Raw genomic sequence first — 22,459 nt, 5'->3', positions numbered from 1 at the left:
TTCAATGACTTTTGGAAAAGCCGGACAAAAAAAAAAATATTTCCTCCACAGAACGCACATGTAGAATATTTCTTACAACATTATGCTACAAAAATATAAGGAACAAAATCACAGTGTTGATCCATGTTTTTGTGACAGGTGCAGACGAAGTCATCTCGAGTGATACAATGACTTGAAGTGTTTGTCGCAATAAAGAAAAACAACTCAAACGTATCAGTCATTATTGCAACCCTGGTGTACAGTCACCAAATGCAGAATCATTCTGATTCACAGCATAAGCCGAGACTTCACTTCCTCCTCCTCACCATCCCAGTTCGCATGAAGCCTGCAGAACAACAGAACTCACACAACATGAACTTGAAGCCCCTGTTAAACAGCATGAAACTGCACTGCAAAAGATGTACTGTAGACAAGACTAATCCACACAAAGGGCACTCAGTCAGCAAATCCAATTTTACCCAAAATCATCAGCCATTTCTACTTCCTAAATTCGAATGAGGCAATCTGGCAAATTTAGAGGGCAGATAATGCTTTAAAAAAAAAAAAAAGTGGCTCGAATTCAGACCCGGACACTGAACGAATGAAAAATGACACTACAGACTGCACCAAAGAAAAACCCTTCAGAAAAATATAACCTGTTGTCCAACACATTGAGCAGAGCTTTGGTGCTCAAGGAGGCAAATATAAACATCTGTCTGCGGTTATGTAAGCTCTGAATAGCAAAATCGATTTAACAGTTTATCTAAAAGAATTACAATACTACTTTTCAAAAGCTTGAGGTTAGTATGAATATATATATATATTTGTTTAAGACATTAATACTTTAATAGAGTGGTGCAGGTATGATGTTAGAACCTAGAAATGTCTAATTCGCCGCTGGTTCCTTCAAGATTTTCCTATTGGGTTTTATAATGGGATTTTTCAATTTATGAGTAAGATAAAGCCTGTGGTAAACATAACTCGTTTTGTTCTACAACGTACACTGCACACACTTACACCCAAGTAGTCTTATCTAGTTAACTGCTTAAAAATTTGCATTTTCTGCAAAATGTTTGCATTTTATGCAAAATAAAGTACTGTATCCATAATAGGGATACAGTACTTTATTTTTATGTTGACTAGCGAAAGTTTGTCTGGAATTGCATAACACTGACCTGAAATGTGTGTATATGAAAAGGGATGTGAATTCATGCTGATGTCACCACAGGCCGGAAGGCCGTAGGGGTCACAACCGATCGCAGCAAAGCAATATCAGTAGCAGTCCTCCAGCGGTGCGGACACACGTGATCCTCTTAAAGGTTAATGAAAGGGCATATAACAATAGAAGCTTTTTTTCTTTGCCATTTCTGGTCATTTCTTTGCTCCGTTTTATTGATGGAAAATAGTTGGAATGCAAATTCAGATGCTGATTGAATCATTGTGACATGACAAAGCAAATTGAATCTTCCACTGAGCGATTGTGTGTTTACAAGACGAAAGGAAGCTTTAACAACGCACCTTGCAATCACACTGACACAGATAAATTAATTATAATCATTAAGGCCCCGAGGGCAGACTGCGTTCAGTCCCGCTGCGAGTGTCTGCGTGTCGCGCAGGATGAGATGCATTAGCTTGAGCAGAGTCAGGCTCGCCGTGCCAAAATGAAACCTAAGAATCTTAATGTACTTACATAACGGAGCGTGAAGGCCTACGGGAGCGGGATATTTCTCCCCAGAATACAGAGATCAAGCCACAATTCTGTTACCAAGAAGATCTGAAGTATGTAATCTCCTCTGTGACGTAGCATGGCAAAGAACATGGCAGTAAATCTGCAAACATCTTGGAGGCATTTATTTATAATGGATCATGCTACTATTTTTGCATCTCAGTTAGTTTACAGTTTAGCATGAGCATTCTGGCATTGTATACTACGAATATTGTTGGCTCTATGAAAAAACTTCTTGCGTCGCTTTGTACAAAAGCATGTAAATGTAAATGCAATTATGCAAATCCGCATGCATTAAATGCCTGGATGCATTTAATTAACATTTGCCAAAATGTGCAGTATACAACCGGATAACACTGTGTGTGATACTGTATCCCACAATGCAATGTGCTCAATCTGAAGAATTTCCAATATAATAAATGAACCAGAACCAATATCAGCCAAAACTGGAATACAAATGCAAAATAATATTTATTTCGGCGATCATAACCGGATGCCACTTACTGACTGTATTAAAAATGCAATGCGACATTAATTTAGTATAGCTTACTAAAGGGATAGTTCACCCAAAAATGAAAGTTCTGTCATCATTTACTCACCCGCCTCAAGTTGTTCCAACCCTGTATGAGTTTCTTTCTTCTGCTGAACACAAAAGAAGATATTTTGAAGAAAATGGATAATCAAACAGTTACTGACTTCCATAGTATGGAAAAAAATACTATGGAAGTCAATAGGGTCCATCAACTGTCTGGTTACCGACATTCTTCAAAATATCAAAAAATTGTTTTATGGGTAAAAAAAAAAAGAAGGCAAAAGCAAAATATTATCCTTAGAAAAGCTCTACATTGTTACAGGAATCAAAATATATAAGACATACTAATGGAAATAATACATGGTGACATTACATAATGGCTCTGGGATCCCCTCTGGGAACTCATCTACGGTAGACATCATGTATAAATAAAAACTTATGAAGTCAGTTCACTCAATAACATCCACGTCATCATGTGAAGGTCGTTGAACAGGAAGCACTTCTGCTTGTAAAGGAACAAGGCCGTTTTTTCCTCTTCTAAGCTTTTCCGTTCCTTGATGCTGATTTTACAGCGGATCAATACATAGACTGCTGGTCTCAGATGAATCAATACTAATCTACCTCATCTCTGCTCCTTGCCTAAGCTCTTAACGACCCCTGAGTAACGAACACATGTCCTCAACTAAACACGGACAACCATCATCCACCCCAGATATCAGCTTTTAACTCCATTATTATGTTATTTGTTTGTTTATTTATTTAGTTATTACTCATAAGGCATCATTATTCTGATTAGTTTCATTTGAATGTTATTTGAAGTAAGATTTTATTTTTTTTATGTGGATATTTTCAGCAGTTTTGAAGTGCCTATACAGCCATAAACAGAATAATTTAAAATGATTATCAATCTATGGCTGTCTGATTTCATCTTAACCGTATTTGCATCCATTACATTGGGGTTTGGGTGTAAGACATTTTAGTGTCAGGTGTAGTTTAAGCTTAGATTGTAAGGGTTAAGATGTGAATTATTCAGTGACATTCAGGATGTTTAACTTTTTATTTTTGTAAAAAGTTGACCTAAAATATTTATTTAATTTACAAATGGCCTAATAATGATTTGACCATGTTTTTTTTAAAATTTCAATCCAATGTTAGGGGATATTTTAATGACTCTACAAGTTCAATCAAACCATCAAAATATGAGGAAAATATATTTTTGAAAACAATATTTTATATATGAGGGAAGAACAAATCCCTAAACTTGGTAAAGGTATCTATATATCTGGCAAAAAAATTTGGCATAAAAATATCAGGCATAAAAGGCAAACGACAGCTACAGGTTTTATTTTACTTCGCAAAACATGCATAGAAAAGCAAAAGGCTCAGTGGAAAAAGCATATGCTGACTACAGCATAATAAGTTATTAAAATGTTGTTGGTTCTCTCTTGATTTTGTCATGATTAATTTCGTTGTACAACAGCCAAAATGTATAACCACACAATTTGGAATGATTCATTGCGTTATGACAAATTAAACAATTGCCTCCAGTCCAAGCACAACCATAACATGCTTACAAAATCTTTAACAACAATTCACTACAATGACTGAATAAAGAGTGGGTTTAGGTGAAGGTTTACTGTGTGGATTTGGGTTTAAGATTCAGTGTCGAGTGTAGGGTTCAGGAATGATGATGCTGCTCATCTCATCTGGGCCATATACACACGCACGTGCACGCAAATACACGCGCGCGCGCGCACCACACAAAGACGCGCGAGGCCGCGACTGATGTTGAACATCAACTGAAAAAGGGCCAGGCAAAATAAAACAAAACAGCTTTTAAAACAGCGTTATATCGCAGAGCACTACAGCGCTGAAGCCCAGTGACTGTTATCGTGCTGTCATCCACTGCCTCTCGCTACAGACATCTCAAAACACGCCTGACTATAGGGAACATTAGTGTGTAATACACAAACACTCACCTGGGTCAGTATCACCTGCCGGTGAATCATCACCTTTTCGTTCATATGGCCATTATCCGTCCCATATTTACCCGCACAACATCCGCCCTTTCCTCACATTTGCCCTGTTTGCTAAGCTACCGCAGGAGATGCTACATCCTCTTTCCTGGGTACCAGGAGCCTGTAACCAATGGAAACGCTCCGTCAGATTGATTTCTGTTTTTGTTCTTCCAGTTATGACCGTGGTTACGTCTTCCACCCCACCCGCGCACGTACGCGCTTTCCGCACTGAGAGTCTGGACGCTGACTGGATGTCTGGACAGCGACTGGCTGCTCATTGGTCGTTCCTATTGTGACGAAATGTGATTGGATGAATGTGTGGTTGGGCTTGGGTGTGATTGGATGTAGTTGGTCTCATAAGCCCTACCCTCTATGGCCATTCCACACTTGCGGTCTTTGCTCTTGACCGCTTGACTACATGACTTATGGCCCAAGTGTTCAAGTGAAGAATGCAAGTGTGTGTAGAACTTTTGATAACCAGATGGCACACACTGTAGTGATAACTGCAAGAGATTCACACTAGCAGACATCCCAACCTGCACAAAGTCATTTCCGGGAGTCAAGAAATCTCCAAGGGGGGGGGGGGGGGGGGTGTTATGTATTCGGTTCGAGAAATCTCCAACGGGGGGGGGAGGGGGGGCAGGGGGGATTCGGTTCTGATTAGTTCGGTTCGAGAAATCTCCAACGGGGGGGGTTCTGATTAATTCGGTTCGAAAGTAGAGATAAAATCCCGAGGCACACACGCACACTAGCGCACACACGCAAGGTCTCTCGCTCCCTCTCTCTGCCGTGCGCGCGCTACGCTTGCGCGCTCTTGCTTCCGGGAGATTTTAACTGATTTGCGGGCATCAGGGAGCCGCTATCAATATGCGGGAGACTCCCGGAACTTCCGGGAGACTTGGGATGTCTGCACTAGTCCAATATAAATAGGGATAATTCAAGATTTTATATTGCTGGTGTTGCCTAGAAGAAATAATCATGTTATTACATTTTGTCTAATATATTAAATTAGCCAGTGTATTCTCCAGACAAAGATTTAAAAGCGTTAAAAAATGCAAAGTGATTATTATTATATATTTTTGTGTCTAAAATATTCAATTAGCCAATGTATTCTCCAGACAAAGATTCAAAAATGCATAGTGATGTGAAGACAATACTGATAGGATTCTGATGGTGGTCATGTGATCGCTTTATCTGACGCAATGAAAAGAGAGCTAAAATAAAAACACGCATTCAATGAGTATTGTATAACAGATACTAATTTCTTTAAAGAAAACAACCACAATCAAACAGATTATTTTGAACATTTATTGTCATGCATTAAAATGATATCTATTACAGAACCAAAAGAACACATTGACTGAGTTCACGCTCAAAATGAAGATCAGAACAGGATATATTTAAAAGTTGACAGGACAGGATGTTTACTCATTTCCGAGAACTTTAAAGAGGTTTCATATTGTTCGAAGAACAGGTCACCAAATAGAATGACAAATTCCTTTCACTAATATTTTTCTTCTTTGCACAGGTTACACCAGCAATATAAAGTCTAGCTATTTACTACTAACAGTATAACTACTTACAGTAATATATTTTACACAAAACAATATTATTCCTTAAAGAATATAATGTAAGTAAGAAGAGATATATGTTGCAAAAGAATGAATAGATTAGGACTAGGGTTACACAATGCACAATATGTTGCAATGATACTCTTTCATCACAGAAGCTATTGATAAAAAAAGTTTGGTTTTTTTGTTGCTTAATTTTACTTAATTTTTAAGTTTTGTTTTTGATATCATTAAAGCGTTTTTTTTTTTTGTGAAGGAATATGTACATGTATGGACAGTAAAATATAAAAAGTTATTATTAACAATAATAAGTATTAAATGCCTTTTCACAATTAGGTCAAATTGATGGAGCCCATTAGACATACACTATACATCATTAAATGAGAAATTATTGAAAACATTTTTTTTATGTCATCAAAGGGATATTTATGAAGGAATATTCACAAATGTACATCAAATAAACTGTAAATGTTTATCAATACTTTTGCTCAATTTGGTCAAATTGATGGAGCTCATTAGACTTGCATTAAATGCAAATTACTGAACATATATTTGTATGGTCAAACAAAGCAGACGTTGCATCTTGGATTCTATGGTTTTCTTTCTCTCGGCGCTCTGATTTGTGTCCTCTTAACAACAAATTTAAATTTGGTATAATTGGTCACATTAGTGGTCTGTAATCAGTGTCGGGCTCCTGATTGATGTGGTTTTACTACTTGGCATTGAGTGCGAGATATCGATCTTCAAACATGGCATACGCTTAGACAGAATTTTCAGAAAATAGCTTTGAAACTTCTTCCCCAAAAAGGTATAAAAAACAGGGCTGATGCAGCAGTACAGGTAGGCAAAGTTACGCGTTATGTACAGCGCGTAGTCGAGGGTTTCTGAGCAATCGTTCCGGTCTCTAGATGACGTCTTGATGGCTTTTAACAGAATGACCACATTGTAAGGAGTCCAGCAGATGAAGAAAGTGAAGACAATGACAAAGATGAGTCTGACTGCCCTGACCTTCTGCGTCATGCGTGTGGACATGATCCTGATGATTATAAGGATGTAGCAGTACAGGACGATGGCCAGAGGCACTAGGAAGAAAAGGAAAAACTGCTGATAATAGCCAAACAGCTCCCACTTTGTGAGGATAGTCTCGTGGAAACCAGTCACTTCGCACTGCTTACCATTTGGACCATCCATCACATTAAATAGAACTATATCCTTTATACTAGCAATCATACTGAACGCCCAGACAGCGGCGGCCGATGCGAACGCGTACGTTTTTCTCCTGCTCTGGGCTGCAGAGATGGCGTGGACCACTGCAAGGTAGCGGTCGAAAGTCATGAGAGTGAGGAAGAGGATGGAGCTGTTGAAGCCCACCGAGTAACAACTTCCCACCAGCTTGCAAAGGACTTTCCCAAAGATCCATTCTGACTTGTGGTAGACCGCCCAAAAGGGAAGGCTGAAGGCGAAGATCAGGTCCGAGATGACGAGGTTGAGCAAGAATATGTTGGTGACCGTGCTGAGCTTCTCATATTTGTAGATGATGTACAGCACCAGTCCGTTCCCCACCAAGCTCAGCAAGAAGTTAGTGTAGTAGAACGCTGGGAGATATGCTGCACCAAACTGGTAGACATTGCTTTTATCGCATAAACGAACCTCTCCGGTTACGACGCTGTACAGTATTGTGGGACTGGTGTCAGAGAAAAAATTGTAATCGTATCCATCATCAGCCATTGGTGTCTGTCTGGTGTCTGAGATCAGATTCTGTTGCAATAAAATCAAACAACAGCAAATTCAGAGTTAATAAAACAATTCTATTGAGGTTCATTCTGAGTATGAAATATTGGTTTCACTCACCTGTGCCTTTGTAAAGAAGTGTGTGCAACACTGCAGCCGCGGCAGAACTGATGCAAAGGCGTTGTGGCTTACCAAGAAAACTCAGCACACATCCTGAACGAGGAACTGTAAAGGGCATTTAAATCACCTCGTCAGCACTACGCAAAACCGGTTTCACCATCACTTTTTTTGGTTAAATGTTTTGTTTTGTTTTTTAAAAGAGAGAGAGAGAGAGAGAGAGAGAGAGAGTGAGTGGACAGAGTGGCAAGGACAATGATTAAGAATTAAACAATTGAATTCAACATTTTTAAATATTTATTGTAATTTAAAGAGTTTGAAATGTCAGCTGCACAAATGAATTGATAAATTCAGTAAAAAACATGACAAAACTAAAACCTTACGTGCAAAAAAAAAAAAAAAAAAAAAAAAAAAAAACATGAACAGGGAACTTTAAATAATAAATAGATGTTAAAGGGTTAGTTTACCCAAAAATGACAATTCTGTCAGTAATTACTCACCCTCATGTTGTTCCAACCACGTAACACTTTCGTTCATCTTCGGAACACAAATTAAGATATATTTGATCATATCTGAGAGCTGGCTCACTCCTTCATAGGCTTCTATGTAATTGAAACTCGCCGGCCCAGAAAGTTAGTAAAGACATCGTTACAAAAGTGACTACAGTGGCTTAAGTTTATTAAGCGACGAGAACACCCCGAGAATACATTTGTGTTCCGAAGATGAGCAAAAGTCTTACGGGGTTGGAACAACATGAGGGTGAGTAATTACTGACAGAATTTAAATTTTTGGGTAAACTAACCCTTTAATTGCTGATCTTTGCACAAATCTATCAGGTCAAACAGATAGACATGCCAAAACTACACTATTAAGAGCACTGCTAAATTCTACAAGACATGTTCAAAATATCAAACAATTAAAGTATAATTAAATAATTAAAAAATGTTGTTGCAGTAAAATTTTTCCTACTGTATAAAAACTAACAAACTAACAAAGCAGAAATATTTTTAAATTTGAACACAAGCGTTCAATGTATAGCCCGTAGAAAATGCTTCACATCCTGTACAGAGGTAGCTTGGCTAGGGCAGTGCAGATGATACAGTATAGTCATTTTTCTTTATAGGAACAGTTTACCCAAAAACAAAAAACTTAAATTTTAAATTAAATTGGTCACAGGAAACGTGAGAATGATGTATGTATACAGTACACGTATATGCATGGTGTTTAAAAGCATTTTCCCTGAATGATGATTTAATTTTTACACTGTTTCCCTCACAAAGGCTTCAGAAGACATGGAATATAACGCATGAGTTGTACTGACCACTTTTATGGTGCTAGTTGTGTCATTTTGTGAAGCCCAATAGCCCCTGCCCCCATTGTATGGAAAAGAACGGCATCAAAAATGAGGATTCGTTCAAATTAGAGATTTTACCACATTCAAGATTCTCAGACAGGAAAACACGTCACATATTTAAAGTCAAGATCATGACATCGTTCTTCAGAGGTTATGAGTTCTTGAGGTCAATTCTGAGCACCAGAAATGTTCATTTGAGAGAGAAAAGACTGTACAGAATCAGTAAGATCCCACTGTCCTGATGCTAAAAGTTAGGTCCTTTTCTAAATGGATCATCCCGAAAGCCATAGGCTTGATAACAAGAGGACAGGTCGCAAATCCCCATGGATCCTGGGGGCCCACGTTTGCCTGGGGTGCCCGGAGTGCCAGGTTTCCCCGGTGGACCCGAAGGCCCGGGATATCCCTCACCAGCATCCCCACGCGGGCCCTGCAAACCTGTGGAAGAGAGAGTTACTTAAGGTTGTGCTTACAAAGACAAAAAAGAAATAAAAAATAAAACAAGATGAATTATTATCATGCATGAGTATGATATAGACAGGGGTTAACATTAACCCTCGCCAAATGCGGTGGATTTCAGCCGTGTCGTGTAAAACAGTCACTCCTACTAGACACTTCGGCGGCTTGAATTTTATATATAATATATTAATTTTTCAATTGTAGTCTTTTAAAAAGGTATCTGATATAATTAACTAAGTGCAATGTAGTGTTGTCAAAAATATCAATATTTTGATACATATTGATACTGAAATATCTGAAACGCTTCCAATACTCATTTTCCGCAGAATAGATGCACATCTCTTTCTCTCTCTCTCTCGTCATCTCTCCGACAGCGAGTGACACACAAACCCGCCTCCCCTCACTCACTCGTTTCATTTGCTCTGGATGAATATTCCTGGGTTTGAACTTCGCTGTGGGATTGCGTGTATTGCGCATAATTTTAATAATTCCCACCGATTTTGTGCTCACACCCAAAGTGTGCGCACATAAAGCCACCTCTCAGTACAAAAATTAAGTTCTTTTTCACTTCTTATTGCGCTTAAACAGTCAAACACACACAAAATAATGCCATAATGCAGGTCTTGGTGAGTATTCACATTAACAGTCAGTTATGTTTTAAGTGACCGTAAACAGTTGAGAAAGAAAATACATGTGTAATAGTATATTGGATCAGTGGGTCAGGTCTTAACCCTTAAACAGGCAAGAGTAGAAAATGATAAGCAACAAATAATTTCATGTCATTTTTTATATCACCTGGACTTAAGTAAATCATATCCAAAAGAATTTTTTATGTATTTTGGATTTTATGAGTTGTGACTCCCAGATCACATTGCCTGTTTAGGGTATAAAAAAAGGACCAAATCTATAACTGTAACTGCCATTGCATGTTTAAAGTGACAGCAGCCTAATATACCTGCTGCCCAATTATGAGATAATATTAAAGGGGGGGTGAAATGCTATTTCATGCATACTGAGTTTTTTACACTGTTAAAGAGTTGGATTCCCATGCTAAACATGGACAAAGTTAAAAAAATTAAATTGTACGTTTGAAGGAGTATTTCTGTTCCAAAAATGCTCCTTCCGGTTTGTCACAAGTTTCGGAAAGTTTTTTTCGAGTATGGGCATGTGTGACGTCAGATGTAACGGAATTTCCTTATATGGGTCCTAAGGGCACTTCTCACGGAAGAGCGCGGGCGCGAGCGCACTCATAGACCAGAGCAAGAGAGTGAAAGCAGTTCGCCATCAAAGCGCTGTGCTCGACTTTAGGGAAGTCAATGTCACCAAAGAAGTGGGTTTTTGGTTGCCAGGGCAAGACAACCCTGCACAGATTCCCAAAGAACCCAGCGTTAAGGGACCAGTGGATGGAGTTTGTTTTTTCAGAGCATCAACGGAGGTTGTGTAAGACTGTTGTTCCCTGCATTTCGACGATGATTGTTTTATAAACAAAGCCCAGATCGACGGATTTGCAGATCGTCTAATGCTTAAGGATCGAGCAGTCACAATGATAAAGGTTCGCAGTCGTGCGTTGGAACCGGACGGTGAGTAAAACTGCTTCTATTGTCTCTGTGTGTTGTTAGCTCGGCGCGTTACCACACAGCTTTAGCTCCGCTCACACGGCCCGCCCCCAGCCGCTCGTTTTTTTTCCGGAAAGACTCGGTACAGCCTATCTTTCTTTTATAAATATAATAAAACTAAAGACTTTTTGGAGATATGGAGGATGCAATACTACTCTATAGGTACTCAAGATTAACAGGAGATTGAGTGAAAATTAGCATTTCACCCCCCCTTTAAAATATCTATATGGCAGTTTTTCCCCATGGAATCGATGTAAAAATTGTGGCCAGTGAAAATGCTGAGTGGCTAGTAACTTTGGAAAACCACAACCACAGTGGCTGGTGAGCAAAATAAGTTTATGTCAAGCCCTGGATAAAGACATTTGTTTTTTACCTGCTGGGCCAGGAGGACCTGGCAAGCCGATTTCACCTTGTCCTTTAGCACCTTTCATTCCCATTGGGCCAATATCACCTGTAAGAATAACATTTGAGCAGCATTTTCTCTTTAGAACTGTCACTTTATAATGAGAAAATAAACGTAAAACAGCTTGATATAATTCTCACCTTTCACCCCTTCAGGTCCCCTCCTCCCTGGAGGTCCTGGGTAGCCTGGAGACCCTGCCCTGCCGGGATACCCTGGGGGTCCAGATGGGCCTGTTGGGCCTGGGGGACCTGGATCGCCTTGTGGCCCCTGTTTGGTTTCACAGTGCTGGCAACTTGTTTGGCCCATCACCTGCAGGAGCTGTGGCAGCTGGCCTTTTGAAGGAACGAATAAAGCAGTGCTTCTCAACCTGTTTGACTGGTATATGATACTAAACTAGGACTGGCAATTTATTCAAATAACAAAAAGTTACTGTGAGTGCCACAGCAGGACACTTGGCATGATTTTTTATCACATATTTTAGTAATCGTTACAAATTAGTTTCATTAAAGGACTTAAACACTCAAAATTCATTGATTTTCAATGAATTTCATTCAATTTCATCGAAATTGGACCGTGGAAACCTTAAATTTTATATATATATATATATATATTTTTTTTTTTTTGTATAAAATAAAAATGTTTAGTTCAGCACATTTGCTTTGCAGTAAATTTAACCTATATACTATAACTTATTTATGCTTTTATTTTACGCTTTGCTTTCACTTCTGCAATAATCTACTGAGTGTCTTCTTTAAATAGGGTTATGATCAGGCAAGAGCTTTAGGACCCGAGAAAATATTAGAAAAGCTTTCCAGTCCTGGAGAGACTGAAGTGGGAAGGCCTGAAAACGGAGGCAGAAGTTATGTTGTTTCTGACTAACATTGGTTTTACTATGTTGCACAGATCCAAGAAATGCTGTTGTTGTAATGTTAGCTATAGTAACAGGACAGTTTGACTCACTGTCATTGTTTGTCTGGAAACTAACAACCAACTCTTGCTTGTACTGTATATACCCAGACAGTAACATAGTTGGAGTCTGTGTATAAACAGAATAATTCAAGCCATTTGTTAGATATAAAATACACACATTTTTCATATGAAGTTTAAATAACTTTCATAAGTAAGAAATGTGTTTAATATGTTAGGTACATTTTTCTACATCCAAGGTCCAAATAAGAGACGTCAAGTTTTAATGTTGAGAGCAGAGAGGGAACACACTCATACACAGATTTATCATGCATAACTTCATTATAAAATGTCTATTTATTTGCAACAATGCAATAATAAGAAATCCCTGATGTAAGAACAGCTAATGAGGTGATGATGGACGTTACAATATTATATCAAAACATTTTGATATAATATTGAGTACTTAATGCTTATATTGAGTTTTCTAATATGACAGACTATCATACACACCTGCAAACGCAGTTGCTAGAAATAATGCTGTTAAGTGTTATTTTATGGCTCTCTGGAATTGCTGTGTGTTACTATCAAACATTTTGGATAACAATGCTAAACTGAAGATTTTAACACTGTCCCTGGCAACCTTTTCCTACATATCTGTGCTAGTTTCACATCTTTCATTCTCACTTGATTCATGTATTTATTAATTTGCCAAATAGTGTGCAATGAGAAAGATAATGTACAAATGCTTCACGCTAGCATCGCGATCATTATTTTGCAATCTGACTGTCCGTTATCCCTTACTACAGTATATGTGCATGCGACAAGCGTACTCTCCAAAGATTTATAAGGAGTGTGGTGAAGAAGGGGGGGGGGGGAAGTCTGTGACAGTATCACCAAAATTAAAAATAGCGATGTTCTCGCTTAAACCATAGATTTCTCAACTGTATATAAGGTTTTCTTCTTTTTTATAGAGAACTGAAAGTTGCATCAATGCTCCAACCACTATAGATGTTTCTAGCTATCTGACCATGAGGCAAGCATACACTCTTCTATACACACACTATATTCATCATTGAGTTATCATAGAGTTAAATGCTATTCTTCAGGAGTCTCTTTAGGTGCATCCCAATTCGCATACTGGTGCACTATTCTTTTGTTTTGTAGATTGTTCAAACTGAAGATTCCAAAAAGAAAAAGTGCGCTTTAAATACCCGGGTGATGCACTTAATTAAATGAGGAATGTTGGAGACTTCATGCACTCAACTGTCACAGCTTTAATTTTGTAGCGGAGTGGGATTGGGCTATCAGACTCCGAAGTTCAATGACAAAACAAAACTTAAAAAATTGATACATGGTTGAGTACATAATGCATAGCATACATGTGTATAGTGTAAAGTGCATGATTTGGGACACAACTTTTGTCTTTTCTTCCAAAATAAATTGATCTGACAAGTTAAATCCACATAAGACATAGAGACATCTCAAAACTAGATTTTGAGATTGATGTGCCACACAAACGTCACTGAAACGGTTCTAAGGTGTTGCTATGGTGGGTTTCTTTTCACACTTTTTGTTTGCTAGTGTGATAGTTTCTAGGTAAGTGTAAGACATGTGAGTTATATGACTAAATTTAATACTTACGGTTAAGGGTTTGCTCAAATTCTAACCCAAAATATGAGCAAAAGCAAAAGTAATGAGCATATTTTCATTATTTTTTTTCATTTTTCTTAACCTCACAAAATGAATTTGCCATTGAAACGAGACAAATGACTCATATAATTCTTAACAGTTCAAAACATGAAAACTTACTTTGCAGCACAGAAGCACAAATCTTCATTAGCTGATCTTCTGAAGGTGGCTTGCCCTGTAACACAGTGTGTCATATTTGAACAAGACCATCAAAATCATGCGTACTTTATAAATTCTCATAAGCATCACACTCACTGGTTTCCCAGGGTAACCTGGAACTCCTGGTTGTCCTGGTAACCCATCTAGACCTGGAAAGCCTTGAGATCCATGTGGACCTGATGGACCCACATCTCCCTTTTTCCCATCAGCCCCTCTGCTCCCAGGATCCCCTGCTACACCTGGCTGAGAGGGAGTGGGGAGAACAATTCAAAACAGTGTCATCACTATTATAGAATTAATTCAGAAGTATCATAAAAAAATACTTTTTTATTGTGCAGATATTGAAATCTATATATTGAATTAATGTGTTAAAAAGAAATTGTGCAAATTAGTTTATTTGAGTAATGTGAGTAGAAGTGTTTTAAATTGTGATGGAGTTGCAAACAAGATTTTTTGGTTCAAAACATCGAAAGTTGTATTAGTCGCTTGCTAGGAAACCGAGAGACTTTCAGATTCTGACTCGTCAGGAAATAGTTGTGAGACATTGACAACAGTAGTTATGTTTTATGAGTAGTTAGTCACGAACCTCTCCTTTGTTCCCTTTCAGGCCCGGTTCACCCTGTTGAGAATGACAGATATCACACACACATTAAGAGCTGTTCAGTTGATTTGCATTTATATATCCTGACATTTTATATTAAGAAATTTAATATAAAAATGTAATGTTTTTTTTAAATACATCACCTTATGCTCACCAAGGCTGTATTTATTTGATCAAAACTACAGTAAAACCATAATATTATGAAATAAATTATTGCCAATTGTCTTCAGTGTCACATGATCTTTCAGAAATAATTTGAATATGCTGATTTGATGCTCAAGAAACATTTCTTAATATTATCAATGCTGAAAACCTTTGTGGAAACTGTGATATACATTTTTTTAAGGATTATTTAATGAATAGAAAGTTCATAAGAACAACCTTTATTTAAAATATAAATGTCACATTATAAATGTCTTTACTGTCACTTGATCAAATAAATATGTCCTTGCTGAATACAAGTATTAATTTCTTTAAAAAAAAAAAATGAAAGAAAGAAAAAGTTTAATTATAAACTTTTGAACAGTACCGTGTTTTTTTTTTTCATAGGTAACACTTTACAACAAGGTCTCATTTGTTAACATTAGTTAATGTATAAACTAACATGAACAATGAGCAATACATTTGTTACAGTGTTTAATAATCTTTGTTAATGTTAGTTAATTAATGAAACTTTATTGTAAAGTGCTACCGAAATTTTCTTATGCAAAGCTCATCGTCAGGATACTACGGTGTTGCCAGAGCATTGCTTTATGGTTACTATGTTTTTAGTGCATTGTTATGTGTTTGCATGGGTCTTCTGGATGGTCGCTATGTGCTTTCTTTATAGTCTCTACGATACTTGGATTCTTCCTTCAAAACAAGTGTGTGGGATGTTTCATTTCCATTGCATGAGTAATGTGGGGTAAGCTGTGTGTCAAAGTTTATTACGTAGGTTTTTACGGGTTTGTTCAAATTCATAACCAGAAGTGCACTTGTATTAGCAACACCACTAATAAAGCATAAAGACTATTACATACATGTTTTCCAGCGACTCCAGGTTCTCCCTGGTTTCCTTTCTCGCCCTGGAATGAGAGATTTGTTATAATCAAAATGTTAATATTGCTCTAACAAAAATGTACAGTATCATGGCAAAAAAGGCCAGCAAACAGTATAGTTGGTCTTAATTAGTTGGTCTTACTGCAACCAGAAAGACTTACTAGGTCAACTAATTTGCTTTGTTTTGCTAGTAAACAGCATGATTTAGTTAGACCAGCACCAGGTCAGCATTAACCAATAAAACAGCCTAGAATATGTAATTTGTTAAAACTTTTTGACTCCAAATGCTGAATAAAAATGTGTGTGTAGGTGCGTGAGAGTCTTCTGTAGGTTGTGATTCCTGTTAGAAAAAAAAGTAACACTTTTTTTTTTACTTCCTCTTTTCTCTCTCTCTCAACATGTTTCTTTCCAACAGTCGGTGAGAAATCAAATGTCACAGATGTCAATCATCACTGAGCAGTCACAATACCTGACTTCCCCTCGGTCCAGACGATCCCGAGTCACCCTGCAAAAGTAATCAAGCATATAAGATACCTTTATATAAGCTGCAGTCACAGTGACAATTCTTCCAACATCCTTCAACCTCATCCTCTATTTCTCTCATTGTCCCTCTACATAGTACCGTTATACAGGGGTTGAGCTCGGAGCTTGACACCAAGCCACGTTTGTTTACCATGAACTGTTAAGACTGGATGGGCAGGTGAAAAAATACATTCAAGTGCAAAAGTTTACAGTCCATCCAGAAGTTGCATTAACCAAGAATAGTCATTTGTTGAATTAAATTTAAACTTCAACTCTTTATCATTTCGTGTGAAAGCCAGCATGAAATGGAAGTTGTGATAGTCTTTTCTTCCCTATCGTGATGTATATATTCTGGCCTCTTGAACAAGAAGAAATGTGGGGCGCGGCTTGATTTTGTCGACGGGGAATATATTGGATGGTTGTGGTTTGCTATTGCTGAGATCTCGTGATTGGAGAGTGTGTCGCAAATGGTGCTCACTGCAGAGCCGAATGACGTCCAGCTCCTCCTCTCTGGATGTAATGGGTGGAGTTACGTTTAGTGATGGGTTATGGGTTGTGTTAGGGTGTAGTTGGACGTCTAGCTCCACCCATTACGTCCAGCGAGGGGAAACTGGAAGTCAAGCTCCACCCATTGGCTCTGCGGTGAGCAACCCCTCAGATGTCCCACCCTCACGCCAGTAAACACGTCATGTCGCTGAGGGAGGGCACATAAAAAATTAGAATTTATTTACAATAAATACTGCAATATTCCATAAAAAAACAAGAATTGTCTATTTTGATTCTTTTAGAATCATTCCCACTGCAAAAGATGCCTATAAGGATTCAAAGTGAATAAAAGAGGAGAAAGTTTTAAAGCGCCACCACGAAAATAGAGTGAGAATAGAAGTAGAAGTTTTTTTTTTCACAATGTAAGGGTGGGAAGAGGGGAAAAGTCAACAATCTGAGTCATTAAAGTCAATGATCATGAAATCATTCTGTCTAATTTGTAAATGCATGTTATAGATTTTTTTTGTGTGAATGATTCATCCATGCATGTTTATTTTTTTTTTATTTTTTTTTTATGATTTGACCTTGAAATTCTTTTATACAAATGTTATGAATCTACTGGTGAAAATGAGAGACTTCTCTCTGTTGACTTCTCCAGTCATTTAGTAAACTCCATCCCAGCAAGCCTGCGTTTACATACAATGCATTGATAATCTGTTACACTTGGATGTACGTTAAAGGAGAACTCGGCAACTCTAGCGAACTCTAGTCACTTCTTCGCTGATTTTCCCTTTTGTTGTCGCATGTTTTCCCCACGAGCTCCCCCTACAGCTGTGGGGGGGGGGCGTATATGTCACAACACGGTCGTAAAAAACTCACTTGCGGCGGCCTCCTCCCCCTCTCTACCGCTGCTCATGTGCGTTTGTTTTGATCGGAGCAAGCCAACTGTATCGCGTGGAGCTTTGTCTACCGAGGTGGGTACGGTAATCTGGTAATACATCATACATGCGTGTGTGTTTATGTGTAATTGCCGTAAAGCGATTCGTGTTTCGCGCTCGTTCTCGCTTCTCACGAGACTTCCAATTTCTATTTTGCCGGGACGGTAGTCCCCAAGTTGCAAGGTTGGTTTTCCGCCTGGGAACGCTGGGGGGGAGCGGGGAAAGTCACCAATATCACCAGAACAGGTTGTTTAACCATCCAAATGATTTCTAGTCAGTTTTATTAAGTTAAAAAAGTTACCAAGTTCTCCTTTAAAATACAAAAGAAAATATCTTTTGCTACTTTGTTCCATTACGACTTTAAAAATTCCAAGCATTACAATATTTTATATTGAAGAAAACAACATGAAAACCAGTCGGTGACAGATAATGACTTATTATTGTAATGCAACCTATGAGTCCATCATAAGGACATCTTTATTAAAGCATCTGACAACAGTCATACTACTCCCTGTCTAAAGCAAGGCAAATGCTAATTCAGGTTAGGTTTGTCACTGTTGAAGAGTCAAGATGAACGTACCTTATGACCTTTGAACCCTGGTAGACCTCTAAAGCCAGGGGGACCTTGAATGCCATACTCTCCGTCTGAACCCTGTGGATACACAAATGCACACATACACCTTTATAAGATGAATCACTTGCGCAGCATTGCTATACTTACTAACAGGTATCATCACTTTTTGAGTAAAGGAAGAAACAGGACACTAAACACCACTGGCTATAGGGTATTTGCAGTCTTTAAAATCAAATTTTTAAGACCTGCTCAAATAAAATTAATACAATATGTCCATTCAGAACAAACCCTTTAAAATAATAAAGAAATGTTTTATTTAATATACACATATGTATAGAAATTGGTTGATGTACTAATTTATCAATGCACACAAATCCACACCAATAATGGATTTTGCTGATACGATAATAATATGTTTAAAGAATGTAATAAACAGATTATTGTGCATATAGTAAAATCTACATATTGAATTAATGTGTTATAATGTGTAATAATTTGCTTTCGTTCCTGTGACAGGGCAGCCCATCAGCTTTTTGAAGTTTAGTAAAATCTCATTAGGCCAGATTGCAATTACTGTTTTTCTGTCCCCAAATTTAAGACTTTAAATTATAATTAGGACTTCTGTTTTACCATTTAAGATATTTAAGACTTTCTATGGCCCTAAATTTGATCAAACTCAATTTAAGACATTCTAAGACTTTTTCAGGGCCCCTGGATAGACACTTCCCAATGAATAAAGACATTTCAGTCCGTTTTTCACATATTGTACGGCTTCAGAAGACCTGGAATAATGCGCAATATGGACTGCTTTTCATTTTTGGGTGTCACTATCACTTTAAAACTTAGCTCTTTAGCTTAATGTGCAATGAATGCATTGAATTAAAAACTGCAGCCATTTCATACTCTGTAAAATGCATACATTTTCTCAGCTTGATTTGAGATATCTTTCTGAACATTATGACTTGATGGAGGCTAAATATAGCATCTGCTACCAAGTTATTTCCTGAAGCTATCTGAGAAAGAGGCATGTATGTGACAAAAGGAGATATTATCATATTTTCAGACCTTTATCTGTGGAAATCCCCCTCCCCTAGCTCACTCACTTTTGCACCAGGTGCACCAGGGAGCCCATCCTGTCCGCGAGAGCCAGAATTTCCCTGTCAACAAACAAGAGTTTCAATAAAATGTTATATTACAAGTATACTTATAATCCAGACATAGGTAAAGTGATGTTAAGAAAATACAAAAAATACTTTTGATAAATTAACCCTTGTTCGGGTCTGTAGGACCCGTTTTCATTTTTTATCAAAAGAAAAATGAAACGATTAATTATTCTCTCAACCTCAGACTCATAGGCCTTGGCTCATTTTATGTGAAGACCATATATCACAACACATTTTCAATGACCACACACTGTACACCCCCCCCCCCCCCTACACATTCATATTACACAAAGGATGTTCGGGTCCACTGGACCAAGGGCTAATAAAAGTGTGGAAATTGTAGGTCATGTGTACCTTTACTCTGTCCTCCTCCTGTCTGGGCTTGCTGTTATTGTGTGTATGTATGTGTGCGTGCATGTGGGAGAGAGATTGTGTGTAAGTGTGAGACAGAGTGAGTGCAAAACTGAGTTTTGTTTCTACCCCTGCCATTGCCGCACAAGGTTTCAATTCTTGAATGTGATCTAACAAAGGTAAAGGGAAAATATTAACCATATATGCTGTTATATTGCTTGTAATTGGGATGAAGTAAACATCTGTTGAGTATTTTAATATAAATTGTTTGATTATGTTGAATTAAAAACCCAAAAATGCAGCGGGTCCACCAGACCCACGAACACTGGCTGAATAACAAAAATATGAACACCTCACAAAAAAAAAAAAAAAAAATAAATAAATAAAAAATTGTATGATGAATTACCTTAGGACCAGGAGGACCTTCTATGCCAGGTGGGCCAGCTGGGCCTGGGGGTCCCTGAAATTAAAGATATTTTTGAAGACAACTTTGCAATAAGACAAGCATCAAATATCAGTAATTCAATGCTAAAACATCTAGGGTTTCACAGACAGATTAAGCCAGGATTAGGCCTAGGTTCAATTACGACATTTAAGTAGCTTTTATAAACATGCCTTAGAAAAAAAACATTACAGGTGCATCTTGAGACAAAACAATGGCATGGACATATTTGAAGATATATCAGTGTGAGTTGCTTTCAGTTAAAACAGCTCGAATACATTCTCCAAAAGTTCAAACACCGTGGTACAGATCAAACCATTCTGTCTGGAAACATTAACCAATGACGTGGGTTTGGGGCACATTTCACCATTAAAAAAATGTAGAATTTACATCTGTTGTTGGAAACTAGATTTACACATTTTATGAGAAGTGGGACAAAACGTGGCACCACAGATCTAGAGTGTTCTGCGTGGTTGGCATGGTTTTGCTTTGTGGTTGGTAGTGTCGTGAGTGGGTTGCTAGGTGGTTACAAAAGAGAACCGCTCCACAAAAACTCTATTATATTCTGGTTCCAAGATATGGTTTGAGTCCCTCCTTTAAAGTAAAAGTATGAAAATAAAATAAAAGTCTTATGTCTGTTTTCTTACAAAGGTAATAGCTGCATGATTTTGTTTAGGAACATTGATGTGGGACATTTTGCTTACAATTAGAGGCCTTGATGAGGAAACTAAACAGCTACTGCTATTGCAATTTAGCATCAAGCCAACAAATTGTATTAAACAAAACATAAATCTGTTGAAATTATGAGATACCTGCTGTCCTGTTGGTCCAGTAAAGCCTGCTGGTCCTGACATGCCTCGCTCACCCTGTCAAAATAAAAGCACAAAAGCTGTGACAAAATCAACACTCTCAAAATAACATTAACTATCATTCAAAAGTTTGGCTGGGTTAGATTTTTTAATGTTTTTAAGTCTCTTATGCTCACCAAGGCAGCATTTATTCAACCAAAAATTGTGAAATACTGGAGTACAATTTAATGCATCCTCGCTGAATACAATTTTTAATTTCTTTAAAAAAACAGAGATTTTTTTATTTATTATTATTAATAGCTTTTAAGTAAATTTAATAGTAAGTTTTAGACTTTTCTTTTATGATTAATCTGGGTTCTTACTTGAGGTCCAGCAGGGCCAATCTCTCCAGGAAACCCCCGTATCCCCTAAAAGCAAAAAAGCAATCACGTGTCATGAGTAGTGTATGGTTTTAGCAGTACAGTTTTGCATCCCATGAGCCCTTTTCTATCTGTGCAAATTTGTTAATGACTTAAATACACAATTATGTATCTACTCTGAAACTGAAGTATTTTCTTCCGTATTGTGACATATATCAGAGTGAAACGGCTTCTCTTTTTCTTTTCTTTTTTTTTTACGGCTTCTCGAACAAGACTGAGCTTGATTTTGTCCGTGGGGAATTGATTGGATTGTTGGAACATTGTAGTTTTCCATTGGTTGATCTCATGTGAGTGACAGGTTGCCCCACCCACATGCCAGGAAACATGTTATCAGAGAACAGATGTCTCTGCAAGAGGGAGGATGCAAGTCATTTTGACTCATTTATGATTATTACATTTTTGATTATTTTGATTCCCCCCACCTACATTTTCCTCTTTTTTTTTTTCTCTCAATACCTCAGGAAAATGAAGGTGGGGGGAGTAAAAATAATCAAAAATGTAATAATTTTTTATTTGTTAAGCTTCTTAGCTTGATTTTGTCCGTGGGGAATTGATTGGATCGTTGGAACATTGTGGTTTTCCACTGGTCGATCTCATGTGAGTGACAGGTTGCCCCGCCCACGCGCCAGGAAACATGTTATCAGAGAACAGATGTCGCTGCAAGAGGGAGGATGCAAGTCATTTGGACTCATTTATAATTATTACATTTTTGATTTTTTTGATTCCCCCCCCCACCTACATTTTCCTTTCTTTTTTTCTCTCAATACCTCAGGAAAATAAAGGTGGGGGGAGTGAATGAATGACCGAATCCCGAATCACTCACCGGGCACTGCAGTGAATCTTGCAGTTTGTGTGT

At 37.8% G+C, this 22,459-nt stretch overlaps 3 protein-coding genes across 3 annotated transcripts in view; all 3 read right to left on the bottom strand.

The window, feature by feature from the left end:
* Window positions 1-4,482, bottom strand: part of hecw1b (HECT, C2 and WW domain containing E3 ubiquitin protein ligase 1b) — a 38,180-nt gene extending 33,698 nt beyond the window's left edge. The window contains exon 1 of the mRNA XM_081374806.1: window positions 4,217-4,482. Within this exon, the coding sequence (XP_081230932.1) occupies window positions 4,217-4,261 (45 nt within the window). The 5' untranslated portion in view covers window positions 4,262-4,482. The remainder of the gene's footprint in view (window positions 1-4,216) is intronic.
* Window positions 4,483-5,556: 1,074 nt separating this feature from the next.
* On the bottom strand, window positions 5,557-7,720 carry ccr12a (chemokine (C-C motif) receptor 12a). The gene is made up of 2 exons (XM_081374820.1): window positions 7,678-7,720; window positions 5,557-7,584 (listed from the first exon to the last, which is right to left on the bottom strand). The coding sequence occupies exon 2, from the start codon at window positions 7,552-7,554 to the stop codon at window positions 6,493-6,495; it is 1,062 nt and encodes a 353-aa protein (XP_081230946.1). The 5' UTR covers window positions 7,555-7,584; window positions 7,678-7,720; the 3' UTR covers window positions 5,557-6,492.
* A 585-nt stretch (window positions 7,721-8,305) lies between these two features.
* LOC308696698 (uncharacterized protein) overlaps window positions 8,306-22,459 on the bottom strand; it is a gene marked incomplete at its 5' end in the record, with an annotated part of 29,686 nt that continues 15,532 nt past the window's right edge. The window contains 13 exons of the mRNA XM_081375592.1: window positions 8,306-9,463; window positions 11,474-11,551; window positions 11,644-11,835; window positions 14,222-14,276; window positions 14,357-14,503; window positions 14,847-14,879; window positions 15,881-15,925; window positions 16,369-16,404; window positions 18,426-18,497; window positions 19,523-19,576; window positions 20,340-20,393; window positions 21,188-21,241; window positions 21,547-21,591. Coding sequence (XP_081231718.1) covers window positions 9,273-9,463; window positions 11,474-11,551; window positions 11,644-11,835; window positions 14,222-14,276; window positions 14,357-14,503; window positions 14,847-14,879; window positions 15,881-15,925; window positions 16,369-16,404; window positions 18,426-18,497; window positions 19,523-19,576; window positions 20,340-20,393; window positions 21,188-21,241; window positions 21,547-21,591 — 1,056 coding nt within the window. The 3' untranslated portion in view covers window positions 8,306-9,272. The remainder of the gene's footprint in view (window positions 9,464-11,473; window positions 11,552-11,643; window positions 11,836-14,221; window positions 14,277-14,356; window positions 14,504-14,846; window positions 14,880-15,880; window positions 15,926-16,368; window positions 16,405-18,425; window positions 18,498-19,522; window positions 19,577-20,339; window positions 20,394-21,187; window positions 21,242-21,546; window positions 21,592-22,459) is intronic.

The sequence above is a fragment of the Scardinius erythrophthalmus genome (genome assembly GCF_964197995.2).
Source record: "Scardinius erythrophthalmus genome assembly, chromosome: 9".
Lineage (NCBI taxonomy): Eukaryota > Metazoa > Chordata > Actinopteri > Cypriniformes > Leuciscidae > Scardinius > Scardinius erythrophthalmus.
Note: the sequence above shows the minus strand (reverse complement) of the source record. Positions and strands in the feature narration are given on the sequence as shown.

Coding starts and splice junctions, on each gene's coding strand:
- ccr12a (XM_081374820.1), bottom strand. CDS start 7,554: ATGGCTGATGATGGATACGATTACAATTTTTTCTCTGACACCAGTCCC.